The sequence below is a fragment of the Durio zibethinus genome, chromosome 18, assembly GCF_047325235.1.
Source record: "Durio zibethinus cultivar Kanyao isolate XHJ-2024 chromosome 18, ASM4732523v1, whole genome shotgun sequence".
Classification (NCBI taxonomy): Eukaryota; Viridiplantae; Streptophyta; class Magnoliopsida; order Malvales; family Malvaceae; genus Durio; species Durio zibethinus.
In genome coordinates, this window is record NC_143179.1 from 1201248 (window position 1) to 1215337 (window position 14090).

The 14090-nt window shown below is 33.1% G+C and overlaps 1 protein-coding gene and 1 pseudogene across 2 annotated transcripts; both read left to right on the forward strand.

Moving 5' to 3' along the window:
* On the forward strand, positions 1–1563 carry LOC111300224 (PHD finger-like domain-containing protein 5A pseudogene; annotated as a pseudogene).
* Positions 1564–5014: 3451 nt separating this feature from the next.
* Positions 5015–9501, forward strand: LOC111298892 (elongation factor 2-like). Of its 2 annotated transcripts, XR_016329565.1 has the most exons (5): positions 5015–5075; positions 5427–5466; positions 5580–5667; positions 5994–8512; positions 9169–9501. XR_016329565.1 is itself a non-coding variant. In XM_022893632.2 (4 exons), the coding sequence occupies exons 2-4, from the start codon at positions 5464–5466 to the stop codon at positions 8432–8434; spliced, it is 2532 nt and encodes an 843-aa protein (XP_022749367.1). In that variant the 5' UTR covers positions 5015–5075; positions 5427–5463; the 3' UTR covers positions 8435–8658. The 2 variants fall into 2 exon arrangements, 1 of the variants encoding a protein (XP_022749367.1); XM_022893632.2 differs by lacking the exon at positions 9169–9501 and having other exon boundaries at positions 5994–8658.
* The last annotated feature ends 4589 nt before the right edge of the window (positions 9502–14090 follow it).

A 14090-nucleotide genomic window follows, 5' to 3' on the forward strand; every position in this document is an offset into this window, starting at 1 on the left:
AGAAAGAGAAAAACAAGCAGATGATTTCCTCAGTCTTCCTCTCAATCAGCTCTTCTTTCTCTTTCAAGTTCGCCCTTCTTTTTCCCTGCCCTCTGTGTTTTGTTTTTTTTTTTTTTTAGTTACAGGAATTAGAGAACGTGGTTGATTAAAGCAATGGCGAAGCACCATCCTGATTTGATCATGTGCAGGAAACAACCAGGTATTGCCATAGGACGACTATGTGAGAAATGTGATGGCAAGTGTGTAATCTGTGACTCTTTAGTACGACCGTGCACGCTTGTGCGGGTTTGTGATGAATGCAACTATGGGTCATTTCAGGGTAGGTGTGTCATCTGCGGAGGAGTGGGAATTTCTGATGCTTACTACTGCAAAGAGTGTACGCTGCTAGAGAAAGATCGAGATGGTTGTCCCAAAATCGTTAATGTGGGGAGTGCCAAAACAGATTTGTTCTATGAACGTAAAAAATATGGTTTCAAGAAAAGATGATTGCTTTATATTTTATCTTTACTCATTATCTTTGAAATAATAGATTAATAACACTGGAATTATTGTTAAAACTTTGGCTCCTGATTTTGTTGTTCTTCAATATGATTTCCCTAGAATTCTAGTGTCACAGGTGGCATCCAGCAAGTTTGGATTCAAATTTCAGTACCTACAACTTCTTTCCGTAATCCCAGACTGCTGCGTCCTCTTTGTAAAAAAAAAAAAAAAAAAACTTGTATGCTTGTGGATTTATATTTGTGCCTTTTTATGGGTACATATGGAAGCTTATTGGGATTTGGGTTTGTGGATTATGAAGCAACTCTCTTTCATTTCATACACTTCATCTTTTCTCAAGGTTTGAATCAAAGCCTTTAATTTGAAAATCTTGAGTTCTAATTGTTAGGATATTTTCTTAAGGACATGTCAATGCTATTTGTAAGATCTTTCATCATCATTCTTCAAAATTTATGTGAATCCTATGGTTGCTTTAGATTCTACAACCTGTTCAGTGGTTCAATCCTAGTGAGTGATCCATTTGTATTTGGGATAGAATCGAAATGTATTTATTTGATTATTTAATTACCAGGCTTTTTGTACTCTGTTCGGTACTTCAATTCTGGTGGTTTTTCCAGGTGATTAAGATTGTCTCCTGAACAGAATGCAAAGTGTTGATTGATTAGTGGTTAATTGGATGGAGGTAGATCCGTTCTTTGAAATTGTTTGTCTTTTGTGTATGAGTTGATTAGAATTTGACACTTAGGCAGTTACTACATCGAATGTTCTGAATTTTAAAGCTTTTATAGCACAATGTGATAAAACTGTATGCGTGGGGAAAGATGCTTGCTGCCTGCCATTGATGGTCTGTGGTATATGGAAGAACCAAATTCCTTGAAGTGGAAACAATGGGATTGCCGAAGTGATGATTGCCCTTACAATTGCATGAGACAGAGAGAAAGAACGAGAAGCACTTGATTATGTACCTGTCAATAATTATGGTAAATGGCCATCTAGGAGAGTTTATGGGATTCAGTTTTGTTTTTCAATGCATTAAACCTCAATAAAATCTTTCTTTTGGATTGTTATGAATGTTATCATTGTTTTTCTGCAGTAATAATCTTGATGTGGCTATTAATTTGCTCAGTTACCTACTTATATAACTTTCTCTGCTCCCATCAAAGCAGTGCATTTTCATAGTCGGATATCCTTTTCATCCTTGTGTATTATTAGTTGCAACCTAGTGGCACATATACGAGCTCTTGTCAAGAAACTCATGAATCTAGATTGATGCTTTATCAATAAGCAATTTTTTTTTTTTTTTATCATAGGAGGTCATTGACCGGAGATAAAGAAAGAGATTGAAGATGATAAGATTTAAATTTAAATATATTATATATCACTTTTTAAAAATAATTACATAATTTAATTGAATTAAACTTACGATTTATTGGTAAGTACCTCCCTATTCACCACTCCACATCTCATTCCCCACTGTCCTCTTAGATTAATTGGCACTAGCGCTCTCATCGAACATGGCTGATCTTTTGATATGGGATTTGCAAACCTACATCTGGCTTTGAAATATAGGTCAATGTTACATTGAGTATAGTATACTTTTATTTGCTAGCTAGGACGTTCATTGTGTTGGTTCCATTAATTTCAAATCTGAATTATTTCAAATTGAATTAATTGAATTATTTTATTTTTATTAATTGAATCAAAATTATTAATTCAATTAATTTTTTAAAACAATAAAATATTAAAATTATGCTATACAAATGTTAAGCAAAAATAAAATATTTTAGTTAACTGAATATTTTACCTCATGAAAATACAATACATTTCATTGGAAGCATATTTCGATTATGCATTCAATTAATTCAATTTTGAACTATATTAATTGAAAACTAAAATTCACCCAAAATTATTAAATTTATTTGATGATCAACCAATAAATCGAATACAATTGATTTAATCTTGTTGCATAATTTTATTGAAAACTTGCATCACAATAACCCTCACATGAGATGAAGTTCTTGGGTAGATGCCTTTCAAGTGTGACTGCTTGCACTTCCCCATCATTCTTTTTTAATGTACTTCATTTTTTAACATCTGCAGCATTTTTCAATTTAATCTTACTATTTTTAATTGCATTTTTCATCATTTTTTTCGAAAATCATTATGTCAATAAAATTTTTGGAGTATTCCTAATCATTCTTTTGTAATAAGGAGTGTTTAGGGAATTGATAAATATAATAGTGATTTCTTTCTCCGTCAGGGTTAGTTGTATTTGGAAGTTTTAGTTGACCTTCTCCTTATGTCTATAGGGACAACTTATTTTACGCCATATCTTTAGCATACTTGTATTGTGCTAAGAAAGCTTTAGTCAAATCATTATAGAAGCAAATTTTATTTCGGTCTAACTGAGCATATTACTTTGCTACAAACCTAGTGAGATTATCTTGAAAATAATGGATCAAGAAAAAAAAATTCAATGCAAACAAGTCAAATTGTAATCAAGTCAACATATGAGTCAACTCATGAGTCGAATCAAACTCACTTTTCAAAATGATACCGTTTCAACATGTTATATATATATATATATATATATAAACTATTTTATTTTATTTTTCATTTTTTCCTTGTCTTTTTTCCTCGTTTTCTCTTTTTATTCTCTTTATAAATTCCACTGAAAATTTTAGCAAACCGAAACTCCGGTGAGATTTTGAGAATCTAATAATTAAAAAATACAACGACCCTGAAAATTTTATCTCAAAAACTCAAAACCACCAATACTTAGAAACTGGCCACCAACACTATCCTAAGCAATTGTCTATAGAACACCAACAACAAAAATCTTTTTAGAGATAAAAACAACACCCTCTTTCATTTATCAAATCAAAATTCTTAAATCCCTTCAACTAAATACAGATATTATCCCAAAATTGAAAACCCTAATTGTCTATTCTATCATGTACCATTGTCCAAAGCAAACAGAAACTCTTTAAAAATTCCACTCTTTTTATCACCAACCTAAAACCTAAGTAAAATGCCCTAAAATTATAAATTCAAAACCTCTCAAAAAAGAACTTTTCCATAAAAACTTGCTTATGTTGATCGTGTTTGTTTTTTTGAAGCTTTCTTATTGATTGATTCTATTGTTGATTGTGTATCATGATTTATTGGGTTTATTGATTTTGGGTTTCTTGATTTGGCTTATGCATTTTTATCTTTTTTTAATTTTTTTTGTTTTTTATTTTGTTGTTTTTTTATCCTTTTATTTTATTTTTATATTTTATATATTTTTAAATTTTAAAAATATTGAAATAGAAATAAAAAAAATGAAATCAAATGAAATAAAAAAAAGATGGATAAAAAAATTTTAAAAAAATGGTTTATGTTAGACTTAAAATCCAATTAGAGATTAAAGTCCGATTTGCCAAAATTAAAATCCAATTAATAATTCAAATGTCCAAAAAATTATTTAAATGTGAGAAAAAAATCATAATTAAAATCAAAATTTATATAACCTCATTACGATTTGATCCATTTGGACTGAAAAAGATTTATTTTAAAATTTTTTTTATGCTTATCTTAGATCAAATCCTAATGATAAATTAATGTATAAAAATTTCAATTAGAATACATTAAAATAAAAAATTATTTTTAATTTTTGATTAAAATGCTAGGACGTCCCATACAATTGAAAAAAGTTGACATAGAAAAAAGGATGATATGGCTAACACGTCATCAAAGTCAATAACTGCATATGCAAAAAATGCCACATCAAAAAAAAAATCAAATGTCATCTCATTAATTTTAAAGAAGAATATTTAAATTGTTAATAATTTAATTAGATTCAATAATTAATTGATAAATAAAAATTCACTTCAAACACATTAAAGTAAAAGAATTAATTTTATTATTTGATTAAAGTATAAAGATAAACAACATAACTTAAAAATTAAAATAATAATAAATTAAAAAATTTTAAATTCCAAATATTAGTGAATTTAATCTAACTAAATAAATAAAATTTAATTTGAATCAATTCAATTTTAAAATAAAATTTATTTAAATTTAAATTATATTTTAAAATTTTAAAATATTATAATTAATTAAAATAATCAAATTAAATCTAACTCGATCTATTATCATTCTTTAAATCAAATTTGCAAATGTAAAGGATAACCCATCGTGTCCTCAAGCTTATTATTTAAATTGCCAAATTGAATTAGTCTTATTTTAGAAACAAACCGAACCAACTACTATATATATATTCATTAAATTTGAAACTTGCCGTGCAAGATCCATAATTCTACGTTTAAAAAAGAATCAACGATGATGAAAAGAATATCCGAAAGAATCGAAAGTTTTTTAAATTCAGACATCAAGCATCAAAGCCCAAAGCCCAAAGCCCCAAAAGGAAAAGAGAAAAACCCTAGCTTTTATCCCTCTCACTCACTCTCTCATGCGGACTGCGTCGGCATCTCATCGAATATAAATACGGCATATCCTCCTTTTTGTGCCTCTTATTCAAGAGAGAGTTCTAACAGTCTTCATCTCTCTTCTTTCCAACACCGCCTCTCTCTCAGGTTTGACCTTCCCCTGTCTTTTTTTTTTATTCGGATCTGTCTCGGTTTAGATCCTTTTATATTCATTTCTTCTTGCTTTTGATGTTAGATCCTGATTTCAGTGAACCTCACTTCTATGTCTTAGGAAATTTGAATCTGTTTAGTAAATATGCTTTAGAAAAAGAAAGACTGTTGGACTTTTTTTATTTTCTGGGTATTGATTATTGATAATAGCTAATTTGATTTCAGACCTCGAAATGTTCATTTTTTATTGGATGAGCTTTGGTTTTTTTAGGTTATGTTTGTTTTGATGTTGCCGTGTATGTATTCTATTTGGAAGATTAAGAATTGTGTTTTTTGTTTGGTGGGCAGGTTGTGATAGTTCGAGGTATTTTAAAGACAACTCAAGATGGTGAGTTGAATGAATATATTATGTGTTTACTTACTGCTGATTTGTTTCTTTTGTTTTTATTTAAGCTTTTTCTGTGACTTCTTTTGATGTGAGTTATGTTGGATGTGTAACAGGTGAAGTTTACAGCTGATGAGCTCCGTGCTATCATGGACCGTAAACACAACATCCGTAATATGTCTGTTATTGCCCATGTGGATCACGGTATGCTTATTTTTGTTCATGTTTGTTATAACAGAACCTCATGTAAAAAGAATAGCTTGTTTGATTTAAATTATACTTCAATGATGATGTTTGTGTGTCTATTTATTAAATTCCATCCGTGATTTTTATAAAAATAGTATTAGTAATATGAACATATAGCCTGTATATAAGTTATGCTAGATTAGCTGCAAATTGACAGCCAGTTTTATTTGTTACTATAAGCTCTTCACTTTTTGATGATTGACAACTGTTAATACTAGTTATTGTACTGTTTTAAAGTGTTGCTTTTGTTGGCATTAGTTCTGATTTGGTCTTTTGATATGCAGGGAAATCTACTCTTACTGATTCTCTTGTGGCCGCTGCTGGTATCATTGCACAAGAAGTTGCTGGTGATGTTCGTATGACAGATACCCGTGCTGATGAGGCTGAGCGTGGTATCACAATCAAGTCTACTGGTATCTCTCTGTACTATGAAATGACTGATGAATCTTTGAAGAACTACAAAGGAGAGAGGCAAGGGAATGAGTACCTCATCAATCTTATTGATTCCCCTGGGCACGTTGACTTTTCATCAGAGGTCACAGCTGCTCTTCGTATTACTGATGGTGCCCTTGTGGTTGTTGATTGTGTTGAAGGTGTCTGTGTGCAAACAGAAACTGTACTTCGTCAGGCTCTTGGAGAAAGGATCAGGCCTGTCTTGACTGTTAACAAGATGGACAGATGCTTCCTTGAGCTTCAGGTTGATGGAGAGGAGGCTTACCAGACTTTCCAGAGAGTGATTGAAAATGCTAATGTCATCATGGCCACCTATGAAGATCCTCTTCTTGGTGATGTTCAAGTCTACCCTGAGAAGGGAACAGTTGCCTTCTCTGCTGGTTTGCATGGTTGGGCATTTACCTTGACCAATTTTGCTAAAATGTATGCCTCAAAGTTTGGAGTTGATGAGGCAAAAATGATGGAAAGACTTTGGGGTGAGAACTTTTTTGATCCAGCTACCAAGAAGTGGACCACCAAGAGCACTGGCTCTGCCACCTGCAAGCGTGGATTTGTTCAGTTTTGTTATGAACCCATCAAGCAGATCATCAACACTTGTATGAATGATCAGAAGGGTAAGCTCTGGCCCATGTTGCAAAAGCTTGGTGTCATCATGAAGTCTGAAGAGAAGGACTTAATGGGGAAAGCCCTAATGAAGCGTGTAATGCAGACTTGGCTTCCTGCGAGCAATGCTCTCTTGGAAATGATGGTTTTTCACCTTCCCTCTCCTAGCAAAGCTCAGAAGTATCGTGTTGAGAACTTGTATGAGGGTCCTCTTGATGATATCTATGCCAATGCTATCAGGAACTGTGATCCTGAGGGTCCTCTCATGCTTTATGTTTCAAAGATGATTCCAGCTTCTGATAAGGGCAGGTTCTATGCTTTTGGTCGTGTCTTTTCTGGCAAAGTCTCCACTGGGTTGAAGGTCAGGATCATGGGTCCGAACTATGTACCTGGTGAGAAGAAAGACTTGTATGTTAAGAGTGTACAGAGAACTGTTATTTGGATGGGAAAGAAGCAGGAAACTGTTGAGGATGTGCCTTGTGGTAACACAGTTGCAATGGTTGGTTTGGATCAGTTTATCACCAAGAATGCTACTTTGACTAATGAGAAGGAAGTTGATGCCCACCCAATTCGTGCTATGAAATTCTCTGTCTCCCCTGTTGTTCGTGTTGCTGTTCAGTGCAAGGTTGCATCTGATCTTCCTAAACTTGTTGAAGGGCTGAAGCGTTTGGCTAAGTCTGATCCTATGGTTGTCTGTACCATTGAAGAGTCAGGAGAGCACATTGTTGCTGGTGCTGGAGAACTCCACCTTGAGATCTGTCTCAAGGATTTACAAGAAGATTTTATGGGTGGTGCTGAGATCATTAAATCAGATCCTGTTGTGTCATTCCGTGAGACTGTCCTTGAGAGGTCTTGCAGGACTGTGATGAGCAAGTCTCCTAACAAGCACAACCGTCTGTACATGGAAGCTCGACCCCTGGAGGAAGGTCTTGCTGAGGCCATTGATGACGGGCGTATTGGTCCAAGAGATGATCCCAAGGTTCGATCTAAGATCTTGGCTGAGGAGTTTGGTTGGGACAAAGATCTTGCCAAGAAAATTTGGTGTTTTGGACCTGAGACCACTGGTCCTAACATGGTTGTTGATATGTGTAAAGGAGTTCAGTACCTTAATGAAATTAAGGATTCTGTTGTTGCTGGGTTCCAGTGGGCATCAAAGGAAGGTGCAATGGCTGAAGAGAACATGAGGGGTATCTGCTTTGAAGTCTGTGATGTGGTTCTCCATGCTGATGCTATCCACAGAGGTGGTGGGCAGATTATTCCAACTGCTAGGAGGGTTTTCTATGCCTCTCAGCTTACAGCCAAGCCAAGGCTTCTGGAGCCTGTTTACCTGGTGGAGATCCAGGCCCCTGAGCAGGCACTTGGTGGTATTTACAGTGTTCTTAACCAGAAGCGTGGACATGTCTTTGAGGAGATGCAGAGGCCTGGTACTCCCCTTTACAACATCAAGGCTTACCTTCCTGTCATTGAGTCTTTTGGATTCTCTAGCACTCTGAGGGCCGCAACATCAGGACAGGCTTTCCCACAGTGTGTGTTTGATCACTGGGATATGATGTCATCAGATCCATTGGAACCTGGTTCCCAGGCAGCAGGCCACGTTGCTGAGATTCGCAAGAGGAAGGGATTGAAGGAGCAGATGACCCCACTTTCTGAGTACGAGGACAAGCTGTAAGCTAGGATATGAATGATTGTGCGGCATATTTTGTGCTGCAATTTAGTTTTGTTTTCTGTCACCCATTTATCAAGTAAGGTATTTTTTTAGATGCTTTTTACCATGACCCGAGAATTGTTCTGCGGTGTTACATTTTTATGTTCTTGTTATGTATTCCAATCCATGTTATACTCTTGACATTCTTACGTCTCTGATTTATTTAGATTGTTGATTGCTTTACTTGATACAGCAAGGATTTTGTTGATCGTGTAGTTAATATTTAATTAATATATTTATAAAGAAGAATAATTTTAAATTAAATAATATGCCAGGAATTACTGATTATAATTGATTATGGTTTGCGAGAATAGTGCCTTTTCCACAAATAGAGTTTATAAAAATTTGGCAGCCTCTAACTGCTGGAGAGGAAGGGCCTTGAATGAATGCTTGTAAGTGCTGGCAGCCTCATGGCTGTTGAGGAGGGCAGAAAGCCGCTGGACTAGCAGCCCTGCTTCTGCATTTTATTTCCCAATTAAACTGTTACTTGTCAATTTCTGAAAAACTGGATGATAAATGATTGCATTTCATTTTGGTTGTTATTCTTGTGTCAAGCTATGATGCAAATATCTTTGTGTTTTTTTAGTTGATCTCTATTGTTTTAAATCAAATTAAACAATGTTGCATTCGCAACGTCTCCTTTGTTACCTAAAAGTAGGTCTTATTTCCGTGGAAATTGATTTTCGCCTATTTTCCAGTGAGATAACGGTATGCCAATTCTACTCGCCCCTCTTCGAGATGGTAACAACGGTGACTTCTGCCCCGCATAACGTTAAAAGTTAATTCAGCAGCGTTCTTGAACAAATTCCCTCTACGTTTCGAGGAGGCTACTTTACTCACTCTTTGCTTTCACGGAGCCATAGGGATGACATCAAATACATATATTTCACCCAGTTTTAACAAAGGATTTCACATTAGAGTCCCGAATTTTATAGCTTATTATAAAAATGGGGATTCTAGTTTGTATTTAATTTTAATTACGCTAATGTAAATAGATTTTTATTTGGGGAGGGATCAAATTATATAATGTTTTACATTGGTAAGTTGATTTCTTTCCGTACTTCATATATAAGAGTGAGAAAAGGGATCAATTTATAGTGTAAAATTAAAAGAAATTATATTTTTTAATCATTAATTTTAATAAATCTAAAAAATAAAAAAAACAACTAAAATATATAATTCGAGTATTTTCTTTGCATAATAACAATTAAAATAATAATTAGAGTTATAAAACTACTTTTACTAAAAATATTTAAAAAATTATTTTTTAAAATTCTTAAATTTTAATAAAAATAAATTATTATTCATATATAATATATTACGAATGTCATAAGTAATTCACGTGTTATCAAAAATAATATAATAAAAAATTATTAAATAATCAAACATTTATCTAAACTAAAAACAAAAATTTTATATTTCTTAAGTGAATAAAATTAAAAAATCACATTTCCTCTTTGAACATTATTTTAATCTGAAATCACTTTCTCTGTTAAAATTTAAAAATTTGCAAATTAAATGCCCCTGTAAGATTATGGCACCTGGCTTGTGAACGAATACTTCTAGTCGGCCCCATAGTTTTAGGCTCTCAAGTAACCCGTTATTGCAGGTGGGACATCGCAGCTTACTTCTGTTTCCTCCCTCAGGTTAGTACTAACAAGGATACGGTGTTGTGGATCCCAACTGACAGTAAACGGTGGCAACAACCGCCACTAATAACCCCCTATCAAGTCGATGAACAATGAACCTCTGGGTGTGCAATTATACTTTGGTACACCCGAAGGAAAATTGGGCTAAGTGAGAAAATATTGAGAGTCAAAGCAGATTATGAAGAAGGGAGCAAACCCAAACTACTGGAATTGGGAAGCTAAAGTTTGGCCTGTTGGTTAATTTGTTGGTGCCAATTCTATGACTTGATAAACCTGTTAGGTCTTATAAACTACTTTTTTTTTCAAGAATGGAAATGGGGTGGCCAAGTTATTAACTGAAATAGGTTAAGATGGTGTGTTTTTGTAATTCGTAGGGAGTGAAAATGAATCTGATACCTGCCCACAGCTTAAGTTAGAACAAAGTTCTTTATTACCTTGGTCATGCTCTGTTCCTGAACTCATAATCCAATTAAGTGCCTCAAGGACTACTATTAGAGGATCTTCTCCTTAGAAATATTAATTGTGCCTTATTATTATACAATAAATTAGCATTGCCTTTTAAACTAATCAAGAAACTGAGTTGCAAATATTTTAACTAATTTCGTTACTAGAGCCTTCTTTTGCCTGTATGTAATCGATCTAAAAGCTGACGGTTTAGGTCTCTAGAATGAAGGGAAATTGGTCTGTGCGTTGTACTGTTTTCTGATACGAGTTACTAGTTATGCTTATTTCTCACGTTTCTCGTTGGTACTTGTCATTCATGCATAGTGTTTGATTCCTTCCATGTTGAAGAAGTTCACTGCTAAACCTGCACCATGTTGTGTGGAGGTTAATAAATCCTCCTATTTTTGTTAGCAGAAAGAACCTCAATCATCCAATGTTCCAACATCTTCCAATGCTTGTTTTTTCCTTTCTAAGTTCCCAGTTCTCTAGGTTTGGAGAGAGTCCTTCACAACACTACATTCAGCAAACAAGGCCCAACAAGAAAGGCCGGAGAACTCCTGATGAAGAATGCCCTGCAATTAAGGTGAAGTGCTTCTGCAACCTTATAATACAGGGGTCAATATGTGTCGAGGCCTTGAACAGTTAGTGGTTCCAATTTTAGGTTGATCTTTTGAGATTAAATTTATTTGTAATTATAAAACCAAATTCATATTAGGAAAATTTGGAGTTTGTTTAGAATATAATTTGCTATTACAGATTCATATCATTAAAATATTTTTTTATATATTTGAGACTATCAAGATTAGATCAAATTAAGAGTTCAGCACTTTATCAAATTCAGATCATTTATTTAATATTGAGGATGAGGTTTTGTCAGATTTAGCATTGACATTTATTTGACATAATTAGACAAATTTAAAAACGACTTTGCCCATTTGTAAGCTGAAGTTCAATTGTTCATGCTTGTGGTTAAACAAGGATGAGGGGTTTTTCTAATGTTTCTGATGATACTCTTTTATTTGCATGCTCATTTATGACTTTATTACAATCAATGACACCTGAGTATATGTTAATAATGGTACTGCATGGGGTATAGCCGCCCAAAATACCACAGTTCTTGCCTGTATGAGTATTTTCCTTGAGATTAACCCAATGCCAAGGTCTTGCACGACTTTCAAAAAATCTTAAGAAAATACTTGATGGGCAAATGTTGGAAACCTACCTTTTTTTTTTTTTTTTTTGTAACCTAATTGTGATGTATTCTGGCTTTCCTTTGAGTTCTTGTTTTCCTCTTATGATTGGTACAGTCTATTGTGATTTTTTATTACAATTGTAGAAAAAAAAAAGCAAAGTCTGGGAAGAAAACCAAGAACCAAGTAAATCTTCCTATAAACTCTATTTTGTTTTAGAGCTGTAAAGTTGATAAATCAAGTATTGGTTCTTGAGTGCCTAAAATGCAAAGTATTTGCTTTGACTTGTTCCGTGTCAGCAGAGTATATTATTATTATTGCCACTGAAGAGTTATGTAGATTTTGTCTGCCAGATTTTTTAATTAGAGTTTGCGATTGAGCATACAATTGGTGAAATAATTTCATGCTTCAAAAATTGAAGGCAATAAGGAGAACCAGCATATTTGACTGAAATAAATTTTTATTAAAATTTTAAATCATATTATTTTTATGTTTTTAATCGTTTTTATATCGTCTTATCGTATCATTTTTAAAATTATTAAATCTAATAATAATATTCCTTTTATACTAATATGAACAGTAAAGCTTTTATTCACACAACATAAACAAATTGTAATCGTTTAAACACAAGTTGTCTAATTCTTGTGCCACGAATATATTCCACTTTTTACTTTGTTAAAGCTTTGCCAAATTCTATCTTCGGCAGAAATGGACTTTTCCTTCCATTTTGGTAGGATCAAAAGATTTTAACAAAAGAAAAAGAGATATGTTTGCCTTTAACTGAGGTAAGAATATTCCATCAGTTCAGCACCCCTTTTTTCCCTTCTGCTTTTGTTTTTTCAACCCTTTTTGCATCAATAAAAACCCCATTTTTTTCTCTTAAAGGTGGACTTGGTACTTATATATTCGTACTGTTAAATGCCCTGTCAACCATAGAGTTGATGGAATGATGGGGAAGATTAGCTTTTATCTTTTGAGTAATCTTTCTTAGGTGGGCATTTTTTGAGGATTAGAAAAGCTCTCCTTAATGGTGTTGTTGAACATTTTTTTTTTAATGTTTCCCTCAACTAGTCTTTCATGCACTAAACTCCTCTTTGAACCAATGGCTAAAATAGGTTTAAAGTAGCTTTCAAGCAATAGGGTTGATTGAGTTGCTAAAGATCGAATACTTCACTTACAAGACTTAGGTTTGATTTTTATTGTCAACAATCCCCTTTGGTGAGTGATTTGTAAATCCAATGTAAGTTTTCTTTGAAGCATGCATTATGTTCTGATCATGGAATAGAGAAGTCCCTACTCACCCTAAACCTTTATGTAAAAAAAAAAAAAAAAATTAGGCATGAGAAAAGGAAATAAGTTTGTTCACAAAAAAGGGAAATTATCTCCTTGCACTTGTAGACTGTAGTAGCACTCTTTCAAATGCATATCATCTGAAACATAACCAACCTTGTTTTTTCACTAGCTCATGGAATCAAAACTGATGTGGTAAAATTCAATTAACCTTGCCAAATATATCATTTAATCCTAACTTTAACTAGCAGTGATAAAATTGTTATATTCACTTTCTCTGCTGTTTGTTTTCTTATTTTCAACTGCTTTCTCTCATTTAAAACAAAATAAAAAATGGCTTCAACTTAATTCAATATCTCGGATTCCATTTCAGATTTTCTAGAAAATTTTCAATCCCCTACTGCATATGAAACAAGCCTTTTATGAACATCATTTTCAGATATTTCTACATAAATACAGCGCATGCAGAGAAAATGCATATAATAGTTCATTTCGTTTTGTAGTTGAACTGTCAAACACCTCAAAGATATCAGCTTCATTGTGACACGCTAAGCAAGATGATATCCAATGCCTGAAAAATTCAAAAACAAATTGAAAAGGAATAAGGCTGATTTCAAAGAGTTTGACATGAACAAGAGAATGGGTGGACAAAATCATCCCAGGATACGAAATTTGCAGAATAAGTGGGGTTCTAGAATTGATGTTTTGTTAAATGATAAACTTTGGTGGTTTTATATCATACAGATTGCAATAAATATTCCTTAAGGCAAAAGAAATAATCATTTTAAGAATTATATTGAATTTTTTAGGTAATTTTTTATTTTAAATGAAGCTGAAATTTTGCAAATAGGAAAACGATTGAAAGTGTTAAATTTAAATGTCAAATTTATTGAATATCATCTTAAATTATCTTTTAAAATGATTGTATGAATCAATTAAATTAAATTTTAAGTTCAAAATTTCATAAAGCCGGTGCATCTTGTTCTGCTGTGGTTTTTAGGAAAACAATGAGAATAAACAAATAGATATTTTCCATATATTTATGCT

What these genes read in the sequence shown, in the direction of transcription:
- LOC111298892 (XM_022893632.2), top strand. An exon ending in TATTGCCCATGTGGATCACG is followed by an intron (nt 5,668 to 5,993) that starts GTATGCTTATTT and finishes TTTGATATGCAG; the next exon opens with GGAAATCTACTCTTACTGAT.